At 41.4% G+C, this 23,339-nt stretch overlaps 1 protein-coding gene across 3 annotated transcripts in view; it reads left to right on the top strand.

Annotated features, from left to right (window-relative positions):
* Positions 1-23,339, top strand: part of Bend6 (BEN domain containing 6) — a 69,879-nt gene that overhangs the window by 8,467 nt on the left and 38,073 nt on the right. For all 3 annotated transcript variants that reach the window (XM_076558457.1, XM_042265584.2, XM_042265586.2), the window contains exon 2: positions 19,519-19,729. In XM_076558457.1, the coding sequence (XP_076414572.1) occupies positions 19,610-19,729 (120 nt within the window). In that variant the 5' untranslated portion in view covers positions 19,519-19,609. The remainder of the gene's footprint in view (positions 1-19,518; positions 19,730-23,339) is intronic.

The following is a 23,339-nucleotide window of genomic DNA, read 5'->3' as shown; positions in this document are numbered from 1 at the left end:
AACCAAAATTCATTCCTGGGTAGTTTCAATGTGAGGTTTGTATGATTTCTAGCATTCCAACGTTCTTTTTTTAGGGAGCGAGAGGGGTTGTTGGTTGGTTGTCTGGTTGGTTAGAGACAGGGTCTTGATGTGTAGCTCTAGCTGGGCTGGAACTCAGTATGTAGACCAAGATGGCTTTCAACTCACAGAGATCCGCTTGCCTCTGCCTCCCAAGTGCTGGGATTAAAGTTATGTACCACCCTGCCTGGCACTGTAAGATCTTCACAGTCGCATAATAAATTCTATAAATGAATAAAATATTAATTAGTATTCATTAGTTCAATTTAATATCTTCCTGATAATAAAGCTACAGCCACGTTTAAAATATAGTTTTATTTTTAAATCTTTAGGACTTTCACATTAATTTTAAAATTTATTTTCTACATTAAATATTTTATGCTATTGCATCAATTTGTTCATCATCTGAAAGAATAGTATCACTTAAAAGGGAAGAAATACTGTATACCAAGAAAATTGCATGAGTAACTAGTGATTGTTGAAAAGCTTTTTCAATAACACATCATTTCAGAGGTTTTTGAAACGATCCTAGTGTAAGAATATCCTAAGAATCCTTAAGATCAGAAAGAAAAGTTCATGAAAATGTCTATATAGCCCTGGACACTTGTGGAGTAGAATCGGAAAACACACAGCAAACATACTCATTTAGAATGTAGAAGAGTTTACATTTCAAAACCTACAGCCTTGGCAGCCCCAGCTCTACCATAGCTCTCCTGTAGGAGTTTGCAGCTTGGAATCTGTAGGGAGTTTCTAGGGATCTAGTTCATATTGGGGGAAAAAAAATCTCAGCTCTGCCTACTCATGATTTCCAGCCTTCCACCAGAGGCAGAATGCTGTGGCTTGTAATTTGTCCCTTCTGAAGTGCGTGTTGAAATTTGATTGTATTATGGAGTATTGGGAGGTAAAACTCTTAAGGAGAACCCTTGTGAAGGCTTATGTGAAGTTAATGTCCCTATCTTAAAAGTGGGTTATAAAAGGGCAAGTTCTGCTTCTTCCTCTTTCCCTCTCTTCTTCTGCCTAGAGATGAGGCAGCAAGAGAGTTCTAATTACGTGCTGATACTTCTCAGACTCCAGAAGTCTGAGTGTGTGTGTGTATGTGGTGTGTGTTGTGTGTTCATCCATATATATGTGTGTATACAGATGATAGATAGATAGATAGATAGATAGATAGATAGATAGATAGATAGATAGATAGATAGATAGATATTGGAAGTACTGGGGATTGAACTCAGGGCCTTGCCCATGCTAGGTGAGCACACTATCACTGAGTTATAGCTTCAGCACAAGCCAATACAGTTCTGTTCTCTGTAAAGGACCAAACCTGTGCTTTTCTGTTACAGCATCACAGAAGGCACTCCATTGACATGCTGCTGGGGCATCCTTGTGGGCCTCAGTTCTTGCTCCCTGCCAAATGCCCAGACAAGAGGCTTCAGTATTTCATCAGCATAACTACATTCTGTCACAGCTTCTGTTGTGAGATTTTTTATTTCATTGTGTGGCTGTCAAACTCCAGATTTTCAGATGTAGTGTCCTGAAGCACCCTTATCTCTTAGTCTTAAAAGTTCTGGTTCCTCCAAATTCCCTTCTGCCTGTCTAAATAGTGAGGAGTGGACACAGTGTTCGTCCCTCCAGTCAGTGAAGAAGGGACAGGAATGCTCATGCATTCCACACAGAAATGGACTTTGACTCATCGTCCCTTAAGGGCCTTAAGACGGCTGACTCATGCGGGCCTAGTAGTTGCCTGCTGTTCTTTGCAGCATCCCATGGCCATCTGGCATGAGATAGTGATCTACCGTGAGAGGATACTGCAGGGATGCGGTTCCTGTCCCAGACTTCCTGTCAACCTGCAGCCTGGTGAGCTAGTCTCGAGCTGAGGCATGGGGGAGCACGCTTGAAATCAGAGGGTGGAAGCAGGAGGCTTGCAAGTTTCAGACCAGCTTAGTCTGTGAAATATGATGGTTAGCCGGAACTGTCAAGCTGAGTAGATCTGGAACTGCCTAGGAGACACATCTCTAGTTGTGTTTGTCAAGGTCTTTCCAACGAGGTTTAACAGAGAAGAAAGGCCTGAGCACAAAACTGAATGACTAAGGAAAAGGGAGGCCTGCTTCCTGAGCTCACACCCTTACGGCTGTGTCTTCTCCACCAGAACGGACTACCTTCACTCAAACTCAGCCAAAATAAACCCTTCCTGAAGTTGAAGTTTTCAGGGTTTCCGTCACAGCAATGAAAAAGACCAATATGAGAGGCCTGCCTAAAATAAACCTGGCTGTTAGTGCCTGGATTGTGGAGCGCCATAGCACGCTGGAAGTTGCCTGGCAGAGAGGCACAGGACGGCATGCTTTAGTCTCCTTCAGTACTGAACGGCTGGCTACCTTGGTACAGACACCCTGGTTATTTGTGATCATAGCTAAAATGCTTTACTTACATTTATTCCATAGACACAGCAACCATGAGTTAGGGCTACACTTACACTTATCTTCCATGAGTACCCTAGAGCTTAGAATGTAAGGTATCTGCCATGCCCCCCCCCCCAAGGACCATACAGCTAGCAAGTGGAATTAAGAACTCCTTAGCCCTTCAAAAAAGTCCTTCCTGTTGTATGCTTTCATCCTCATGGCCTCCCACCCACTGCAGCCCCTCACCGGAAGGAATTCCTACCAGGGATTGCTGGGTAGCAGCTATTCCAGTTATTTTTAGAATAAGCTCTACCCAGATTGTTGAAGACTAAACTGGCGCTTAGGCAGAGTAGCTGAGGTTTCCCAGCACACAGGTATATGCTTCTCTTTTTATTTAACTTGTGAGAAACTTTCCTGGTCCACCTCGCAGAAACTTTGAATCTAATAAGATTCCTGTCATTCAAATTTTATCATTTTCATTCTTAGTGTTTCAGTCTCGTGTGCCCATTCCCATCCCTTGGGTAAATATGAACTAGCACCTCCAAGTTGCTAAGCAAGTTGGGAGGAACCAGATAGATTCATTTTTGGAAAGCAGCTGCTATTTATCCTTCATTTTTAAAAAAAAAATGTAGTGCCGATAACTTTTTTATTTACGGGAAGCTGAGCTTTCTGTCATAAACATCTTAGACACTGAGATTAATCAGGCATGTTTTTTGAGTCCCATCCAACCTCCTCTATTTTAAAGATCCCTCCTACTCCCACATATTTAATCTAACTTTATATGGGAGGAATCAATTAATAATTAAAATATTACTGTTAATGAGTATTATAGTCATTTAACTAAGACGGCAAGCCCAACGTGGTACTGTTAGCGTCTCCACTTTACAGATGGGCAGCAGGCTACAGCAGAGTGGATATTGAGAGCCAGGGATGTGGACCCGGATGGTTTGGTGCTCGAGACGCTATTTATCACCCCGCGTGTGGCCTGCTTCACCATCTAGTGTGTCCGGATGAGGTTTAAACTGGAAGATTAACACCACTCACTGACACTTTGCTTCTACTTAGAAAAAAATTTCTACATAAGCTTTCCTGCCATTTCTTATAAGGATGGGTTTCCTAAGGGCTGGCTTCTCCACACTAGAGAATTAACAGCTCACAAACTCGTTCTCGAAAGACCATCAATGCTGACTCTCTCGCTCCTGGCAGCCTCAAACACTCCAGAACCCTGAGGTTAGGTCATATGCTTTGCCCTACTGCCCCATCTATTGTCCTTCCATGATTTTGTGTGGCTTCCTGGGATTATATACATCATTTCCTCTCCTTTGGGCTTCCATTGATCAGCCCGTCATCTCGAAGGAGGATTGCCTTAGAACAGCAAGCCCCACAGAGGCTTCACTGCCTCCTAACAAACAGCATAGTGTTTTCATACAACCTGCACACATCCTCACATGTACTTTAAGTCGGCTCTTGATTACTTAGATTGCATAGCCCAATATGGTTTTTACCTTGTCTTTGTCTCCTAAACAATATAGGACGATAGTCATCCTGTTGTTGGTTTGTTTTACAAATTGTATTCCTAAATAAGGAATAAAGGCAAGAAAAACATCTATCTACAAGTATGGTCAGGACGCGACCTTTCCCTGACACCTTCTATCTGTGCGATCAGTTGGATGACGCGTGGGAAACCCTGTGGATATGTGAAAGCAACTGAACCCTCGTTCTACACTTTCAACGTTTTCTGGTTATGGTTTTGACAAGCTGTCACAGCCTTGCCCGTGCTCCTGTGGGAAAGAGTGCTCCTTCCCGACGTCCCCCTCCGCTTTCACTACTCTGATGGATTTATTGATAGTAGAAGACTCTGCTCATAAATGTATATATGGATATGTTATTCTTTTTCCTTGTGAGTGTATTTCTCTTAATGACATCTACCTAGGAGGCAGGGAAATAACCTGTTAGGATGTATAATGTAGCTGATCATTTTATACAACTTTTAATTTTAATGTTGCTTCAAGGTGGCATGAATATTAGAATAAGAAGAGGAATTTATTAGTAGTGGATAAAGGGGAAAACCACTTAAGATGATTTATTAAGTAATTATCTGAAATACGTGTTTAGACCTAAAATAGGCAAGTTTAGAAAACTCAAAATTAATGGAGACATTGATAAATAGGAACCAGTTATTTCATTAATATATGCCATCAATATAGGATAGCTATTTCAAAGAAAACTAGCTTGTCCTTTCATGTTTCAATTGATTAGATAAATTAGTGTTTAAGAGTTGAATTACTTCTTGTTTTTATGCATAAGCATTGATTCTGGTATCAAAATTACTACATTAGTGAATTTAAAAATTGATTTAAAAGTCATTAAAGTTGTAGAATACACTTACTTTAAAAAAAAAATAGTGAGCAGACCTTACTCTGAACTTTGAAGATGAATAAGATGGTCCACAAAATAAAAAATAAGTGTGAAGCTGAGGACATGACTTATGAGGATGCTGAAATGGAAATTTAGTTGAATTTACTCTTCTTCGGCTGAACTCTACATCTTTGTTTTTTGTGAATGGAGGGGGTACAGCACCTGAATATTAGGAGGATGAGTAGTAACAGAAGAAAAGCCAGGGATAAAATCACTACAAAAATCCGGTATTTCTTAGGCAATATTTAAGAGGCCTTGAAACCACAGGAAACTTTGCTCTGGGTCCTTCTGCGTTGCTTGCACAAACTCTCAAGTGGCTTCGGCCATAGCTGCTGACTTCTTGCTGACAACTGATAGAGAAGGATGCCATCATGGAGCAGAAGAGGGCCTTCCATTGTTGGTAGCCTCTGGTTTCTATGCTATCCATATCTGCTGTAGAGCTCTCCTTGAATACATCAAGATGAAGGTAAACTGGTTACACTATGTAAAGAACTCAGATACAGATCTTAGTTCTCAAGCCAGGCGATGCGAGAACGTGGAACCCCAAATACTACCTGTCTTACTTAGGGTTTCTGTTTCTGTGAGGAGTCACCATGACCACGGCAACTCTTATAAAAGAAAACATTTCATTGGGGCTGGCTTACAGTTCAGAAGTTTAGTCCGTTATCATCATGGCGGGAAGCAAGGCAGCATGCAGGCAGACATGGTGCTGGAGAGGTAGCTAAGAGTTCTACATCTTGATCTGCGGGCAACAGGAAGTGAACTGTATGCCACACTGGGCATAGCTTCAGTGTAGGAGACCTCAAAACCTGCCCCTCCACAGTGACACACTTCTCCAAAAGGCCACACCTAACAACAGTACAACTCCCTATGGGGGCCTCTTTCTTTCAAACTACCACATTCCACTCCCTGAGCCCCATAGGTTTGTAGCCATATCATAATGCAAAAATGCATTCATCCAACTTAAAAGTCCCCATAGTCTATAACAGTCTCAAAGTTACTTACAAGTCTAAAGTTCAAAATCTCTCCTTAGATTCATGCAGTCTCTTAACTGTCATCCCCTGTAAAATCAAAATCAAAAAACAGATCACATACTTCCAACATATAATAGCACAGGATATAAATTACCATTCCAAACATAGGGAAAGGAACATAGTAAGGAAATACTGGACCAAAGTAAAACCAAACCCCAGCTGGACAAACTCCAAACTCTCCATCTCCATGTCTGATGTAGTAGTAGTTTGAATTTAATTGGCCCCCATAAGCTCATAGGGAGTGTCACTATGGGAAGGTGTGGCCTTGTTGAAGTAGGTGTGGCCTTGTTGAAGTAGGTGTGGCCTTGTTGAAGGAAGTGTCTCACTGTGGGGCCAGGCTCTGAGGTCTCTTATGCTTAAGCTTCACTCAGTGTCACAGACAGTTCCTGTTGCATTCTGGTCAAGATGTAGCCAGCACCATGTCTGCCTGCATGATACCATGCTCCCCACCATGATGATAATGGACTGAACCTCTGAAACTAAGCAAGACACCCGAATTAAATGTTTTCTTTTTAAGAGTTGCCTTGGTCATGGTGTCTCTTTGCAGCAATAGAAATCCTAAGATGTCAAAACACTTCAGATCTCCAACTCCTTTCAGCTTTGCTGATTGCAACACACTTAATTTCTCTTAGGCAGATTCCACTCCTTGTTAGCAGCTCACTTTGGCAGGTATCTCATGGCTCTGGCATCTTCAACATCTTGGGGTCTCCAAGGCAATTCGGGCTTCACTTACATAGCTTCACACAATGGCCTGTCATGGCCTCCATTCAGGGATACCCCTACATTTCTGGCCTCAGTGGCTTTCCTTAATCTCAAAGGAAGATTCCATAATCCCTTTCTTCTTTTTCTTTCTTTCTTTCTTTCTTTCTTTCTTTCTTTCTTTCTTTCTTTCTTTCTTTCTTTCTTATTTATTTATTTATTTATTTATTTATTGTTTTCAAGACAGGGTTTCTCTGTGTAACAGTCCTAGCTGTCCTGGAACTTACTCTATAGACCTGGTTGACCTTGAACTCACTGAGATCCACCTCCCAAGTGTTGAGATTAAAGGCATGCACCATCACACCCAGATCTGAGTTTTTCTTTAATCCCATTTCACAAATTGGAAACTTAGCTGTGTGGGATCTTGCCCTGAGGTCACCACTCCCTTTATTCCATTTCTTTTTTTTTTTTTTTTTTTTGGTTTTTCGAGACAGGGTTTCTCTGTGTAGTTTTGCGCCTTTCCTGGAGCTCACTTGGTAGCCCAGGCTGGCCTCGAACTCACAGCGATCCGCCTGGCTCTGCCTCCCAAGTGCTGGGATTAAAGGCGTGCGCCACCACCGCCCGGCCTATTCCATTTCTTAATCTGTTTATCTCCTTGAACACAGGACTTAACTCCATTCTACTTTCTGGTGCTCCTTTTCTCCTCAAGTTTTATATTTTGAATTTTTCCTTTCTCAGATTACTCCTTTTCATTATAAATATTCGTTAAAGTTAACACTAATAACCGCATGACAGTCAATATTAGACTCTTTTGAGATTACCTTTGCCAACAGAATTAATCTAAAACTCTTCACTTTTTAGCCTCAGGCAAACTTTTCAGACATGGGCAAAAAGTAGCCACATTCTTTACCAAAATATTGCAATACTGGTCTATAGGCCACATACTAAAATTCTCCTCCTTTGAAATGTCTTGAGCCAGGCGCCCACCTTTCAAATCACCCTCAGCACCACTGACTTCCATGTTCCTACCAAGAAGACTCATAAAACCCTACTTAAATCAATCAACTGCTTTTCTTTCTTTCTTTTTTTTTTCTTTCTTTTTTTTTTGTTTGTTTGTTTGTTTTGTTTTGTTTTGTTTTTTTTCGAGACAGGGTTTCCCTGCGTAGCTTTGGGCCTTTCCTGGAACTCACTTTGTAGACCAGGCTGACCTCAAACTCACAGAGATCCCACCTGCCTCTACCTCCCTAGTGCTGGGATTAAAGGCGGCTGCCACCACCCGGCAATCAACTGCTTTTCTAATCCGTAGTCCCAAAGTCCATATTCCTCCAAACAAAAACATGGTCTGGCCTGTCACAGCAATACCCCAGTTTCTGGTGCCAACCTCTGTCTTAGTTAGAGTCTCTATTGCTGTGAAGAGACACCATGAGCATGGCAACTCGTTTTTAAATTTGTTTGTTTTGTTTTTCGAGACAGGATTTCTCTTGGTAGTCCTGGCTGTCCTGGAACTTGCTTTGTAGATCAGGCTAGTCTCAAACTCACAGAGATCTGCCCGCCTCTGCCTCCCTAGTCCTAGGGTTCAAGGCATGCACCACCCCTGCTCAGCAACCATGGCAACTCTTATAAAGGAAAACATTTAATTGGTGCTGGCTTATAGTTCAGAAGTTTTTAGTCCATTATCTTCATGACAGGAAACATGGCAGCATGCAAGCAGACATGATGCTGGAGAGGTAGCTGAGAGTTCTACATCTTGATCCTCAGGCAACAGGAAGTGAACTTTGTGTGTCACATTGGGCATAGCTTGAGCATAGAAGACCTCAAAACCTGCCCCTCACAGTGACATACTTCCTCCAACAAGGCCACACTTCCTAATAGTGCCGCTCCCTTTAGGGGACATTTTCTTTCAAACCACCACACTATCCTCATTCAATACAGCAGTGATACTGCAGTAAACAAATAGTGTTGGCCAAGGCTCATTGTTGATAGCAGATGTCCACACATAGAGTACTGACAGCAGAAGGAATCTAATAGTTTGCAGTAAACAGACACCCAGGCAGCCAGAAGGTGAAAGATCCCTATCATGTCATACCAACCCACTAAAATTGCAAAGTTTAATATAGACACCTCTTTCAGACGTTATCAACTAAAGACAAAGAAACATGAGGACTGTGATGTCCTACAGGGCTGGTCACCGTAGGAATGATGGCAGCTCTGGACACAAGTTACTGCAGGAGTAAGCTGGGAGAGGCTTGTAGACACAGGACTACTCTGCAATGTGAAGAGACTCCATAGAACAGGGCCCTAGAGATAACTTTTCCTAATTCTCTGTCTTCCCTCCCTCTTCACTGCTCCCCGGAGCTCCCCTGACTGAACTCACTTCTACAGAGGACAACAGAGCTAGCTAGCTCAACTGTTCTAACCTTAGAACAGTGAGGGTTAGGGATGGGATCCAGCAAGACAGAGGATTCCAGCCTTGATGTCTGCGCAGGAATATAGTCGTGTGCAGCATTTGATGAGCATTCCATGGCTCCTATCTCTGAGAGACTAGAACCACAGAGTAGTAGCACCTTAGACAAGGAGGGACTTCTGGGGTAGCAGTTACTGGCGTTGACAGCCTATTGCAAAGCTGCTGCTGAAGGACTTCAGTTTGTTTGCAGGTCAGCAGCTTAGGGCCATTGCCAGGGTCTCCTGGGGATCTCAGTTCTTTCACCCTTAAAGTATAACTATCCTTCTCATGTACTCCAGAGGATTTAACATGTTGATGCAGATTTAATGCTTATAACAGTTATATATATTCATACATACTTCCACACACACATACATAGGAGGAAAGAACTCAGATTCTAGCTGTGGGCTTATTACAAGATTGGAAAGATCTGAGCGTATCATGCAAGGTAGTACAAGGAGCTAAACTAAGTCTTTTTATAAGTAATGGTTTCATTGGGGACAAGGCATGACATCGCTGTATAATCTTTAGTGTAGCCTCAATAAAAGTGCATCTACAGATCCTAATCAGAGTGGGTTTGGGTTCTTTCCTTTCCCACCATGGAAAGCTTGAAATGATTCAAGCCTATAGACCCCCAACCATACTTAATGATTTTTAAGCTCACACATTCTCTCCAATCTAAGCTAAATAACATCATAGTTTGGCAGCATGTTGACCCATTCTGAAGCATATTGAAGGCTAATGAGATGGCTCAGTAAGTAAAGATGCTTATGGCCAAGCCTGATGACCACAGAACCAGCATGGGGACAGGAGAGACTTGACTTCCTCCTACAAGTTGTCCTCTGACCTCCACACTTGTGTGTATGTGTGTGTTTGTGTGTGTGTGTGTGTGTGTGTGTGTGTGTGTGTGTGTGTGTGTGTGTAGGTATTTATATCATATATGTATTCATGTATATTGACCATCTTCTTATTCAAAATATAGCAGCACCTACTTGAGAATTTTAAATGTGTCTCATGCCACTTGAACATGGAGAAGCAAGCCATGGTCCCCACAGTGGACACTAGTGAAACCTCATAATCTCCCAACAGAAGCTAAGCACTGGCAACTCTGTACTTGGTTTTACTCTGGCCATGGCTGCTCTACTTGGAACTAGAAGAGCTCCCAGTGGAATCCTTCCTTTCTCGGCTTCTCTCCCTCTAGTAACAAGATAGCTTTCTCACAGTAGTAGGAAACATCCCACTTCTCCACGTTCTACACTGTTAAATGTCTGGGCTAAAACTATAAATCTTTTCAGACCTCTCTAGGCTAGCCATGGGCTGTGTAGAATGCCATCCCACTGTTGGAAACACTTTGGGGGTCACATAGGATGAGTACCCAGTTCATATTCTCCTGAGCATGACCAGGGAGCATGTGCATGGACCGAGCTTCAGCTTTGTGTAATGCATTGTTCATGGCTCACATTTTCCTGTAATTCACAATGCAGATTTTCTATCACAAAGGAAGATGAGACAACTGAGTCATCTCTTGATAATCATTTAGTTTGCTTCTCTTTGGAGACTTTTGTTTCTTAGAATTTCAATTAGCTTTTGAATTCATGCATTAGTTATGTCATTGGTTTGTTAAATGTAAGCAAAACTGCATTAAAATTTCATATTTGCAACTATATTTGCTTTCATGTTACAAAACCTCCCTTTTGTCTTTTAGATAATTTTTTTAAAAGAATTTGGTTATCTCCCTTTAATCCCAGTACTTGGGAGGCAGAGGCAGGTGGATCTCTGTGAGTTCGAGGCCAGCCTGGGCTACAGAGTGAGTTCCAGGAAAGGCTTCAAAGCTATACAGAGAAACCCTGTTTCGAAAAATAAACCAAAAAAAAAAAAAAAAAAAAAAAGAATTTGGTTATCTCTTATGCTATTGTTCTTAACTTCAGGTTATAAGACACTTGTGGATCCTTGTCCTGGTTGGTTAAAGATAAAATAAGCCCTCTACTCCTAGAGTTGCTTTTGGTCATGTTGTTTATCACAGCAACGGAAAGTAAACTTGAACAATTGTGAAATCAATTTTACTGTGTCCTTATCAATATATTTTTTAAGTAAAATACAGTGTTTAGTAAAGATAAATGCGTCTCTGAGGTCTTACTTTCCTGTGTGCACACACCAGTGAGTGAGTGCATGTGTGTGACTTCTGAACTGAAATGTGTGATTTTATTCACTCCCCCACCCCCACAAAATGTATTTTTTTTCTATAACTTTCAGTGAAACACATATTGAAAGCCACTGGCTTATGCTATTCATACAACCATATATCTTGGGTATTATGTGGCTGTGGTTTAATTTGACCAGCTAAATAATAATAAGAGATTCTCTAAGGAGTCATTAAGTGTTGTTGTGGGGAATAGAATAGCACTGCCATGGGAATACACGTGCCATGCATGTTCAAGGCATTTGAGTCAAAGCGAAGTTTCTAAAAGGCAAAATGAGAAGACGTGTGTAAGATATCTTCAAACAATAATCTGTTACTACAATGCTCAAAAACAATGGTTGCACCAAAGACTGAGAAGACAGTTGTTGGGCAAATGTAGCTAGAGTTTCCCTGCCTTGCCCACAGTCAGGACAAATCTATCACCCACAGCCTCTCAGACCCAACCAAGTAAACACAGAGACTTATATTGCTTACAAACTGTATGGCCATGGCAGGCTTCTTGCTAACTGTTCTTAAAGCTTAAATTAATCCATTTCCACAAATCTATACCCTGCCACACGGCTCGTGGCTTACCAGCATCTTTTCATGCTGCTTGTCAGGGTGGTGGCTGGCAGTGACTCCTTTTGCCTTCCCGTTCTTTTATTTCTCCTCTCTGTTAGTCCTGCCTATACTTCCTGCTTAGCCATGGGCCAATTGGTGTTTTATTTATTGACCAATCAGAGCAACTTGACATACAGACCATCCCACAGCACAGCCAAGTGCAGACCATCTCAGACACCTGCACTCAGGCCCGTGGTCCTAGTCATCCTCTATGCGGACCTGCTGGGTAAAGCCACGAGGAACCCGAGAAAGGGCCCCCACAGGACATACAGAACATCCCACAGCAGGCAGATGCCTGGGGTAGATTTCATGTGTATGTATGTAAAGCTGTAGTGACTTAAGTCCAGGTTGTGATTTTGGTAGAGAATTTAAGAATCCTGTTTTCAAGCATCTGCCAATGGTGCTTGCCTTCACCCCAACTCCCTGACTTTATTCCTCTATGCATGTTTTTTAATTCAGTCTCTACAATAGTGGCCATAAGATAGTGCAAAGACTATGTTTTTGTATGGTAGATTGTTTCTGCCTTTTGTTGTGGTAAGTGCACATTAACAGGACTGGAGAGATGGTTTAAGAGTACTGGCTACTCTTGAAGAGGACCCGGGTTTGATTCCCAGAACCACATTGGAAGTCCACAACTGTAATTCCAGTTCCAGGGGATCTAATACCCTCTTCGGAGTCATGGGGGCACCAGGCATGCATGTGGTGTACAGGCTCATATGCAGACAAAATACACATACACAGAAAATGAAAAGTAAAATTAAATTAAAATGTTTAAAGTGCATGCTAACAATAGTTGCCATATTTACAATATGTAACTATAAATCAGTGACAGTAATTACATTCATATAGTATAACCACCATCAACCCCCAGTTCCAGGATGCTTCCAACTTGCAAATTTAGCTCTTTACCCATTCAGTAGTTCCCAGACCCTCCCCCGCTCCCCAACCCCTTTCACTCAGCATTCTACTTTCTGTCTCTAAATTTGGCTGCTCGGTGTACCTCATATGAATGAAGTCATTTTGCATTTGTGCTTTGGGAACTAAGTCCCATGCATTCATTATTATTACATTGCTGTGACCAAATAGGTAATGTAAACAACTTAATGGAGGTGGAGTATATTTCCGCTCATGGTTTTAGAGTACTCATCCCATGGCCACTTAGCCTGTGTATTTAATCAAACAGTCATGGCCGTGAGAACAAGTGGCAGAGAAAGTACCCACCTCATGGCAGACAAGAAGTGGGGAAAGGGACAGCAAGGTGCTTAGGGATAAAACATCCTCAAGAACCAGCCCCTCCCAATGACCTACTTCCTCCGGAAATGTCCTCCCTCTTTAAATGTCCAAAACACTACCTGGACTTTTAACACATGAGACTGTAGGAGACGGCGCTCTGCATGGCTCTAGGGGACGTCCTACCTGGGACGGTGAGGGAATGAGGCAGGGGCAGACAGTAAAGAAACAACATACATACCAACGCCAAGGAGCTGGGATCAGGACGTCTAGGCTCTCTGATGGGGAAACTGCGGCAACCCCAGAAGCTCGGCTTATTGATTGTGTACAGTCGAGCAGGGAAGCGAGGTTATTGCAAACAGCTGAACAAGGATTAGCCTATCTAGGTAGGAGCAATCTCTGTAGGGGAGCAGTTTTCAGGCTGTAAACACCAGGAGGAGAAAGTTATGGTAGACATTTTTTGCATACACCATCAACATCTGCGCTTAGACCCAAGGAAGGCTTTGCCATTCCCATGGCACTGAGGCATTAGGGTCCTCAATGTGAAAGAGCCTATGCCAATAATACACAATACTCATTCACTCCCTACAAGACAGTTCACATTTGAACCACACCGCCATCAAGGTTCATCCATACTGTAGCATATGTTGGAAATTCTTTTCAAGACCAAATGACATGATGTATACACACACTCCTTTCGCTTGTCAGTTCCTCGGTGATAAGACACCTAGGGACCTTTAGCTACTGTGAGCAATGCTGCAGTAAACATGGGGACACACAAATCTCTGCAAGATTCTGGTTTCACAGCAACTGCACTTTATTTATTTATTTATTTATTTATTTATTTATTTATTTATTTATTTATTTATGATTTTTCAAGACAGGGTTTCTCTGTGTAGTTTTGGTGCCTGTCCTGGATCTTGCTTTGTAGACCAGGCTGTCCTCAAACTCACAGAGTTCCACCTGGCTCTTCCTTCCAAGTGCTGGGATTAAAAGCAACTGCACCATTTTATATCACCACCACAGCATGAAGTTTCCAGTTTCTCCATATTGCACCAATACTTGAGTTATTAGTTTTCTTCTCAGTTACCATCCTAGTGAGTATATGGTAGTGTACTGTGATTTTGACTTACATTTACCCTCATATTAATTTTTAGTGTTTTCTTCCATTTCTTTGAGGGAAGTTTTCATTTCCTCTTTAAGAGAATTTTTCAATTCCTCTTTAAGGGTCTCCATCATCTTCTTAAAGTCATTTTTAAGATTGATTTCTTCTGCTTCTTCTGCCTTAGTATGTTCAGGTCTTGCAAGTGTAGGATCACTAGGTTCTGATGTTGTCATATAGGTCTTTATGTTGTTGCCTGTATTTTTGCACTGGCGTCTACTCATCTCTTCCTCCGCTCGGTACAGGCAGTGCCTGTGTCTGAAGGTGCCTCTCTTGTTCTAATTGTTAGTCTTGGTCCACTAGGAGTTCTTGGTTGAATCGGTGCTGTTGGGCTCTGTTTCTCCGAGAGCAGCTTAGTCCAATCAGTGTTAGTGGGTTCTGTCTCAGGGAGCAGTTGTTCCCAATTGGTGCAGGGTAGGCTATGGCTCCAGTGGTTGTTGGGGGCTGTTTTTTGTTTTTTGTTTTTTGTTTTTTTTGTGAGGGAAAGGTAGCTACCTGGTCCCTGGGGCTCCAATGGCTGGATCCTAGGAGCTAGAGACCTGGTCTGCCCATCCGGAGATGAGGCCTTACCTGTTCCCAGTCGGTGTACGGTGGGCTTATGATTCTAGTGATCTGGTTTGGTGGCTGGACGGCTCCTTCTCTTGTGTTCTCAGGTCACATTTTGCTTGCTCGCCAATTCCTCAGCTGATCTTGTTTCCTCAGACTGAAGGCTGCGGGCTTCTGAAACCTCTCCCGAATGGATCTCAGCTGAACAGGTTGATCAGTAGGGCAATCTCACCAATACCTCCAAGTTGTTGGGGTTCACAGGATCGGCATCTGGGCCCCGGGTTGGCCTTAGGCAGAATGTTCGGTCTGATCTTGTCACATCCCACGCAGATGGCTTGGTTATTGTTCCCAGACTTAAAGATGTTTTCAAGATTAGCCTGGACAACTCCTCAACTGATCCTCTTCCCATGAATCCTCAGACTGAAAGCCTGAGTCCTCACCCTTGAGTTTTCAATCATAGCTATTCTGACCAAAGTGAGATGAATTTCAGTGTATTTTTAATTTGTGTTTCTCTGATGGTGGACATTATTGAATGCTTTTAAAAGTGTGTATTAGCCATTAGTATTGTTTTGAGCCTTCTTTATTCAATTACAGAGACCTTTTTTGTTTGACTGGCTTTTGTTTTGTTTTGTTTTATGTGCATTGGTGTTTTGCCTGCATGTCTGTCTGTCTGTATGAGGGTGTCAGATCCCCTGAAATAGCTGTTACAGACAGTTGTGAGCTGCCAGGTAAGTGCTGGGACTTGAACCCTGGTCCTCTAGAAGAGCAGCCAGTGCTCTTAACCACTGGGCCATCTCTCCAGCCCTTGGCTGTTTTCTTGATATTTAGTTGTTTTTTTTTTTTCTTTACTTGTTTAGTCTAGATATTAATCCTTTGGTATATAATTGACAAATATTTTCTCCCATTTTTGTGGACTGTTTCTTAACAAAATCAACAGTTTCCTGTGTTGTATCGAAGCATTAGTTTTATGAAATGTGATTTGTCAATTGTTGGCATTTTCTTTTTCCTGGGCGACCGTGGTCCTATTTTGGAAGTGCTTGCCTACACCTGTATCTTTGTAGTGTATCCCTACGTCTTCCTCCAGCACTCTCAGAGTTTCAGGTTTTACATTGTGATCTGTGATCCTCTTAGAGCTGATTTTTTGGTCAGAGTGAGAGAAAAGTGTCTAGTTTCATTCCATCCACATGCTGATAACTAGTTTTTCCAGCACCGTTTGTTGAAGATGCTGTCTTTTCCCCAGTGTGCATTTCCCCTCCTCATTCTAAAAACACAGGCTGCTTTGCTTTCATAGCCTTATATCTGGCTCCTCTTTCTATGTATGCCATTGACCTATGTGTCTGTTTTTGTGCCAGGACCATGCTGTTTTTATTACTGTGGGTCTGTAGTGTAACTTGAAATCAAGTATGTAACACGACGAGTATCATTCTTGTATTTCAGGATTATTTTGTACATGCATTGTCTTTGTGTTTCCATATGAATTTTTGGATTTCTGTTTTTGTGAAGAATGGAGTTGATATCTAAATGAAATTGCATTGAATCTGTAGGTTGCTTTTCATAAAGTATCCATTTCCCCAACATTGAGTCTTCTAGTCCATGAGCATGGGAAGTCTTTCCATTTTCTAGTGTCTTTCTCAATCTTTTTCTTCAGTATTTTAAAGTTTTACCTGTCTTTCACATCCTTAGTTAAGTTTATTCCAAGGCAAGATTTTTGTTGTTTTGTTTTGTTGTTTTGGATTAAGAATAGGATTCCCCCCTGTCAAATTTTTTCTTTGTATGTTTGTCCTCGGCATGATTTTTTAAAAATTGGAATATTCATTTTTTAATAAATGTATTTATTTATTTATTTTACATCTCAGCTGCAGTTTCCCCTACCTCCTCTCCTCCCAGTCCCTTCCCCTAGCCCCACTCTGTTCTCCCATCCCAATCCACTCCTCTTCCCTTTTTGTTTAGGAAAGGGCAGGTCTCCCATAACTTTTGTATAGTAATTTTGTAGCCTGTCACTTTGCTGAAGATGTTTATCAGCTGTAGGATTTTATGGAGAAGTCTTTAGAAGCTCTGTGTATAGAATTATATCATCTCCAAGTGAGGAGACTTTGACTTCTTCCTTTCCTGTTACAGCCCTATTATTTCCTTTTCTTCCTGCTGTAGCTGAAACCTCAAGCACCATGTTGAAACCAAGTAGACTGCTGGCACAGGCTTGCTGTGATGCTGAGATGTATTTCCTCTATACCTAGTCTCCGTGGGGCTTTCATCATAACGGGATGTTATTAAATGCTTTTTTCTGAATCTGTTGAGATGATGAGGTGCTTTCTGTCCTTCAGTCCATTTATGTATTAAATTACACTTATTAGTATCCATCCATTGATCCCCTACCACACTAGAATGACATAGACATCATGGTGGAAGATCTTAATGATGTGTTCTTGAATTCAATTTGCAAGGATGTTATTGACAGATTTTATGCTCTACTCATCAGGAAGATTGGTTTATAATTTTTTTTTGTGTGTGTGGTTTCTTTATCTTGTTTAGCTGTGAGTGTAATAATGCTGGCCACACCACGAGAATTTGGAAGCATTCTTTCCTTTTCTGTTTTATGGAGTAATTTCAAAAGCACTGGTTTCAGTTCTTTTAAAGGTCTGTTGTGCTGCACCTGCTTGGACCTGGGCCTTCTTTTGTCTTGAGTTTTCTTTTCATTCCTGTTCCAATCTCATTGCTTGTGATGGATCTGTTAGAATTCATTATCTCTTCTTGGTTTAACTTTGGTAGGTCATGCGAATGTAGAAATTCATCCATTTGAAGAAATTTTCCCTATTTCTAAATCCATTTTACTGGATGGATTTTATGTGAAGAAATTTTCCCTATTTCAAAATCCATTTTATTGGGCCATTGAGGAACTTCTCCTTAACCTGTTCTCAGTTAAAATTTTTATTAGTTTGTAGGTTGACATCAACATCAACATATACCAGTTTCTATCAGTGTGAAAGATACTGTGAAAGAAGGGATACATAAACTATAAGCTTTCCTTAAGGGTTTGAATGAAAGGTAAATATTAGCACCTGGGTCTGGTGGCTACACTGTAAAGCTAGCACATGGGGAGCATTCAAACACTGGACAGGTAAGGCCAGAGAAGACCCCACCGTGCTGGATTAATACTGTGAAAACGGCTGTACTGCCAACATTAATCTGTAGAATCAAGACAATACCCATCAAAATGCAAACACCAAGAAACCAAACAGTAACGGGGGAAATGAAATGAACAGATACACCGTTAAAAACATGAAAAGAAAATATTAAATCTCACTACCTGTCAGAGAAACAGAAATTAAAGCTACAGTAAGATTCCATCTCAACCCAGTCAGAATGCCAGTCATTAAGAAACCAAGCCAGGCGGCAGTGGCACCCACCTTTAATCCCAGCACTCGGGAGGCAGAGCCAGGCAGATCTCTGAGTTCAAGGCCAGCCTGGTCTACAGAGCAAGATCCAGGACAGACACCAAAGCTACACAGAGAAACCCTGTCTCGAAAAAACCAAAAACAACAACAACAAAAAAAAACCAAATAACCACTCAAACCTTGAATTCTGAGTGTAGTACCTTGAACCCACAAATTATTTTGTCTTCCACATGCACACTATGGTACATGTGTCCCTTCACACACACACACACACACACACACACACACACACACACACACACAACATTTGAAATTGTTTTTATGAACTCAAACATTCCATTTGAACCCCAATTAAGCCAAATGCTATCCTTCTGTTGTTTTACTTTTTTGTGTATCTTGTTTTGTTTGATTTTATTTTGGAATTTTGAAAATGGATCTCACTATGTCACCCAGGCTAGCCTTGAACACAAGATCCTCTTGCCCTCATCTCTGAAGTACTAGCATTACAGGTGTGTACCCCCATGCCCAACTTTAATGTTATCTCAAAACTCCACTCTTTACATTGGTAAACATAGCTTCCAAAAAGTTGTACTCTGTGTTTATTATGAGTATTGTGAATAAAAAGATTTTGAGTAATATACTTGCTACTATAGTGATTTGATAAAACAGTGACTGTTTGCTCAGTAGTCTACATATTTCATGAAGATTCATATGCTTCATCCCTTTCCAAAATTTTATTATTTATAATTAAATGCTTATGAAAACAAACCAATTAAAGCAGGCACTCTGAAGATTAAGTGAGACCTAATGTGCCGCCCCAGCTAATACACAACCGAGGTTAAATATCATCGTTGCAACCTCACTGATAGAATCCCTTAGTTTCCAACAGGGGAGGGGACTTCAGAGTTTTCAGGAAGCAAAACACCTTGTAAAGCAAAACTCAGTTCTAAGCAATTCTTACTGATTTCTCAGGAATACTTTCATCCTTGATCCTGGTGCTGTGTACTCTTATTAATAGATTTTCCTAGATGTGCGTAACTTCAGTACTCTGTGATACTGTTTGTATATATTTATAATTTAAAAAAATCATTGATTCCTTATAGCTACTGGACAAGAACAACAGATGGGAATTGTTTTTATACTATTTGATTTTTTTTTTCAGCCAAATCACCTCATGAGTATGTTGACGGTGATGCCAAAGCTGGAAAGCTTTTGAGTCAGGTGAAAAACGTCTACTAAATTGGCCAGTGGGTGACGCAAAGGGAGGAAGCATCCTGTGGCAGCTTGAGCAGGAGACACACTGAAGCATGATGCACCCTCTCTCTTGTGCTTGTTTTTAAGGAGAAGCATTAGCTGCATGCGGAAAAGCAGCACCTACATGGAGTCTCTGCCTTGGATGGTTGCAGAAAGCCTCTGCTGACTAAGTGAGAAAATGCAGAAGAGTCTGCAGACAGATGACGTTACCGATAACCAAGTTCTTAGAAAAAGAAAGAGGAAACGGACAGAGACGGCGAACTCCGAAAATGCAAATAGTGCCGTGGATAAAGCACAGGTTGGTTTTCTGTGGTTTTGATTTAATCTCCTTATCTAGCTCAAGCACCGTCTACAATTCCTGTCCTTGCTTATTGGTACTTTCTCCGCTTTTCTGGTAATTTGTGTTTATTCTTTATTCAGCTGAGAGAATATAGTTTCTATTCTGTTTAAGCTTGAGTTAGAAACACAGTCAACAGGCAGTCTTCCTGCTTCATTTCAGCCAGGACCAGGCATGTCATTGTTGAAATTTTGTTTGCTGTTCTGTACAGCAAAAGATCATCAAATGGTCTGAAAATATTTCCCCTCCCAAAGTACTTTGCGGAAACTGATGTATTTCTCCATTAAGACGTACTCTTTGCTCTTCGGTTTAGAACCTAGATCGTGGCCATCCTCACCATCCCATTCCCTTCCTACACTTTGGACAGCTAACCAACATACTCACTTTCTATTTTTATTTATGTGTCTTTATACAGTCACACATTTGTACATGTTTTGTAATACATGCAGTGTGCTGTATTCGCATGTCCTTCATGTTTTAAATATTGCACTCTGATAACTTAAATATTTTAGGAGGGAACAGTGATGTCTCCCCCATATGTGCGTCTCTGATCCACGCCCTTTGTACACACTTCACACCCACTATTGCTTCCCTGACCTGCCTGCATTTCTTTATTTATAATGAAGTGTGACTTCCCATACACACTGCCATGGGCTTTGCTTTCCTACTTAACGTTACAAGATCTTCCCATGGACAGGCAGCTTTTCCTTTTACAGGCCCTGTTCCCCTGCTGTCTGAATGCACCGTCCCTGAGGTAGCCATCATCTGGGGAGTGGTTTTCAGAATTCTTCATCTTGCAATGCACACTGTGCTGCAGAATACTATGTGCATATCGTGTCGTGGCACACGGATATCCTTATATGAATCTTAATTCGTTTCTGATTTTTCAATAAGCACTGCATTTTCCAAAAAAAATTATAAGACTTCATATTATGAGAAATATATAAATCGTAAAATGTGTTCTATAGAGAAACAAATTAACATTACCATCAGTTTATGTGGTTATCCATTTTGGGCTTTTTTCTGGGGCCAGAACAACTAAAACCCAGTGATTTAGCAGAACTATCACCCAGCAGTTGGTCCTATCGGTATGAAATACACAGGAGGACTTTGGCTTGGGAATTGTGTGTTGGTTTCTATTCCTTTGGCTAGACATTATATGATGGCATGGATTAAACACATGTGTGATTAACTCCAAGTCACCAATAATGCACTGGTGTCACACTGAGAAAAGGAATAAGGCATTTCCTCTCCAAGTCATTTAACCAAGAGCTAGTCCAGATCTGAAGTCTCTACTTCATGTTCCCTCTGTCACCTGTCTGGATATTGTCTGAGCCTGAAGGCTGTCTTGTGAATCTGTCCCTGTGTGTCTGTCTTGGGCATCTGTTTTCTCTGTGTGTGACTGTCGGTGTCTGTGTATGTCTGCTGTGTGGCTGTGGTGTGGCTCTGTCCCTGGCAATGGGCTCTGTCTTTATGGAACTTTAGCTGGAGTTTTCCTGTGTCCACCTGGCTCCTGCAGCCACACAGACCCAGGTAAACATGCAGAGACTTATATTACTTATAAACTGCCTGTCCGTGGCAGGCTTCTTGCTATCTAGTTTTTATATCTTAAATTAACCCATTTCTATAAATCTATACCTTGACGCATAACTCATGGCTTACCAGTATCCTTACATCTTACTTCTCATGGTGGAGGCTGGCAGCATCTCCTGACTCAGCCTTCCACCTCCCAGAATTCTCTTCCCTGCTTGTCCCACCTATACTATACTTCCTGCCTGGCTACTGACCAATCAATGTTTTATTTATCAATCAGTCAGAGCAACACATTCACAGCATATAGAAAGACAACCCCAGCAATGGAAGAGCATAGAAAGCATCACAGGGATAAGAAAATGGGACACTTTACAGAAATATTTGACAGAGTTTTACAAGGGATAAGTCACTGGCTCCAACTGATCCCAACTGACCCATGTAGCACGAATCTTAGAAGGTCTTGTTAATAAAAACAAACCGGGAGCCAGGTATTGGGGTCAACACTGGAAGATCAGAGAAGCAGAACAAGCCACAGCCACCTCACCTTGGCAATTCCTCAGCTGATCCTGTTTCGTCAGACTGGAAGCCTCTCAGTCCTCATCCAAATGAATCTCAGCTAAACTGTTGCTCAAAAGCCTAAAAGCTTAACCCACTCTAGTTCCTGGTTTTCATGCCTTATATACCTTTCTGCTTTTTGCCATCACTTCCTGGGATTAAAGGCATGTGTCACTATGCCTGGATGTTTCCAGCATGGCTTTGAGCTCACAGAGATTTAGACAGATCTCTGCCTTTCAGGTGCTAGGATTAAAGGTGTGTATGCCACCATTTTCTGGCCTCTATGTCTGTCTAGTGGCTGTTCTATTCTCTGACCCCAGATAAGTTTATTAGGGTGCACAATAGTTTGGGGAACATAATATCCCCACAGACCCAGACTACAAACAATACTACACACGTGGTTTATCAACCAATGTCCATAAACAGAGGCTTTCAACCTTCATGGTAGATTTTCGAAAGTTGCTTCCAACCTCTGTATTGGCTGCCTTCAGCAAATGATACACATACATTACTCCAGGTCAGAGGCATGAAAGAGTACATAATGTAAGACAACAGCTATGCGTTAACTTAGGTTGGGAAATCTAATTCCCATGTAAGCTAATCCAAGGCAAGTAAGGTTGACTGTTACATTCTTCTCTGAAAGGCAGTTTTTTTTTTTAATTTATTTTTGTTTGGTTTTGTTTTTGAAAAAGGTGGAGTAGACAGTTAGCAGTCTTTAGTCTTAAGTGACCTCAAGGTGTATTATTAACTCTGGCTGTGAGGTCCAGCAAAAGCTTTGGTCAGGTAGAATGTAAGAGATATTTTCACAATATTGCATTGCCACATAACATGGTTTTCTGAAGCTTCCCCATCCACCTAATCAACATGCCCAGGGGCAATGCACAGGCCTTTTTAATTCATACTTTCTTATCAATATCATCACTATTAATATTATCGGTATCAGCATTAATATCCGTATTTCTGATTTTCATCAGCTCTCTTATTATAACCTGCTAGTGTGGGCTTGAAGATGTTCAGGGGTAAAATAAGCACACGCTCTTGAGGCCAGCATGGTGCTGTCTTTGGAACTTTGCTGTCCTCAAAATTTTAATACCTTTCCAAACTACATAATTCTGTTTGTTTCCATTGCAATTCACTCCAACCAGAGATCTTATTTGGTCAAAGATCTTGGGCCTGAAAGCTCTTATTATTACATCTGTGTTCAGGCTCTTTTCTCTCCAATTGATAGCAGTTACCTAAAGTCCTTATGAAACAAAATACTTGAAGGTATCCCTTGACTCCAAAACATCTCATTTGGGCTGGATTCCATCATTAGAGATCACACAGGAAGGCTCTTGAGAAAACAGGGTTAAATTCTACCTGCTGTTGACCTGGGGAAGTAATTGTGGAACGTTCCTCCAGTCTTGAAGATTAACCTGACATGGAAGCTTGGTGGTGCTGAAGATTGTCACAGTTGATCCATCTTCTTCCTCAACACACAGCT

Source organism: Peromyscus maniculatus, chromosome 21, assembly GCF_049852395.1.
Source record: "Peromyscus maniculatus bairdii isolate BWxNUB_F1_BW_parent chromosome 21, HU_Pman_BW_mat_3.1, whole genome shotgun sequence".
Taxonomy (NCBI): Eukaryota; Metazoa; Chordata; class Mammalia; order Rodentia; family Cricetidae; genus Peromyscus; species Peromyscus maniculatus.
This window is presented reverse-complemented; position numbering and strand designations above follow the sequence as displayed.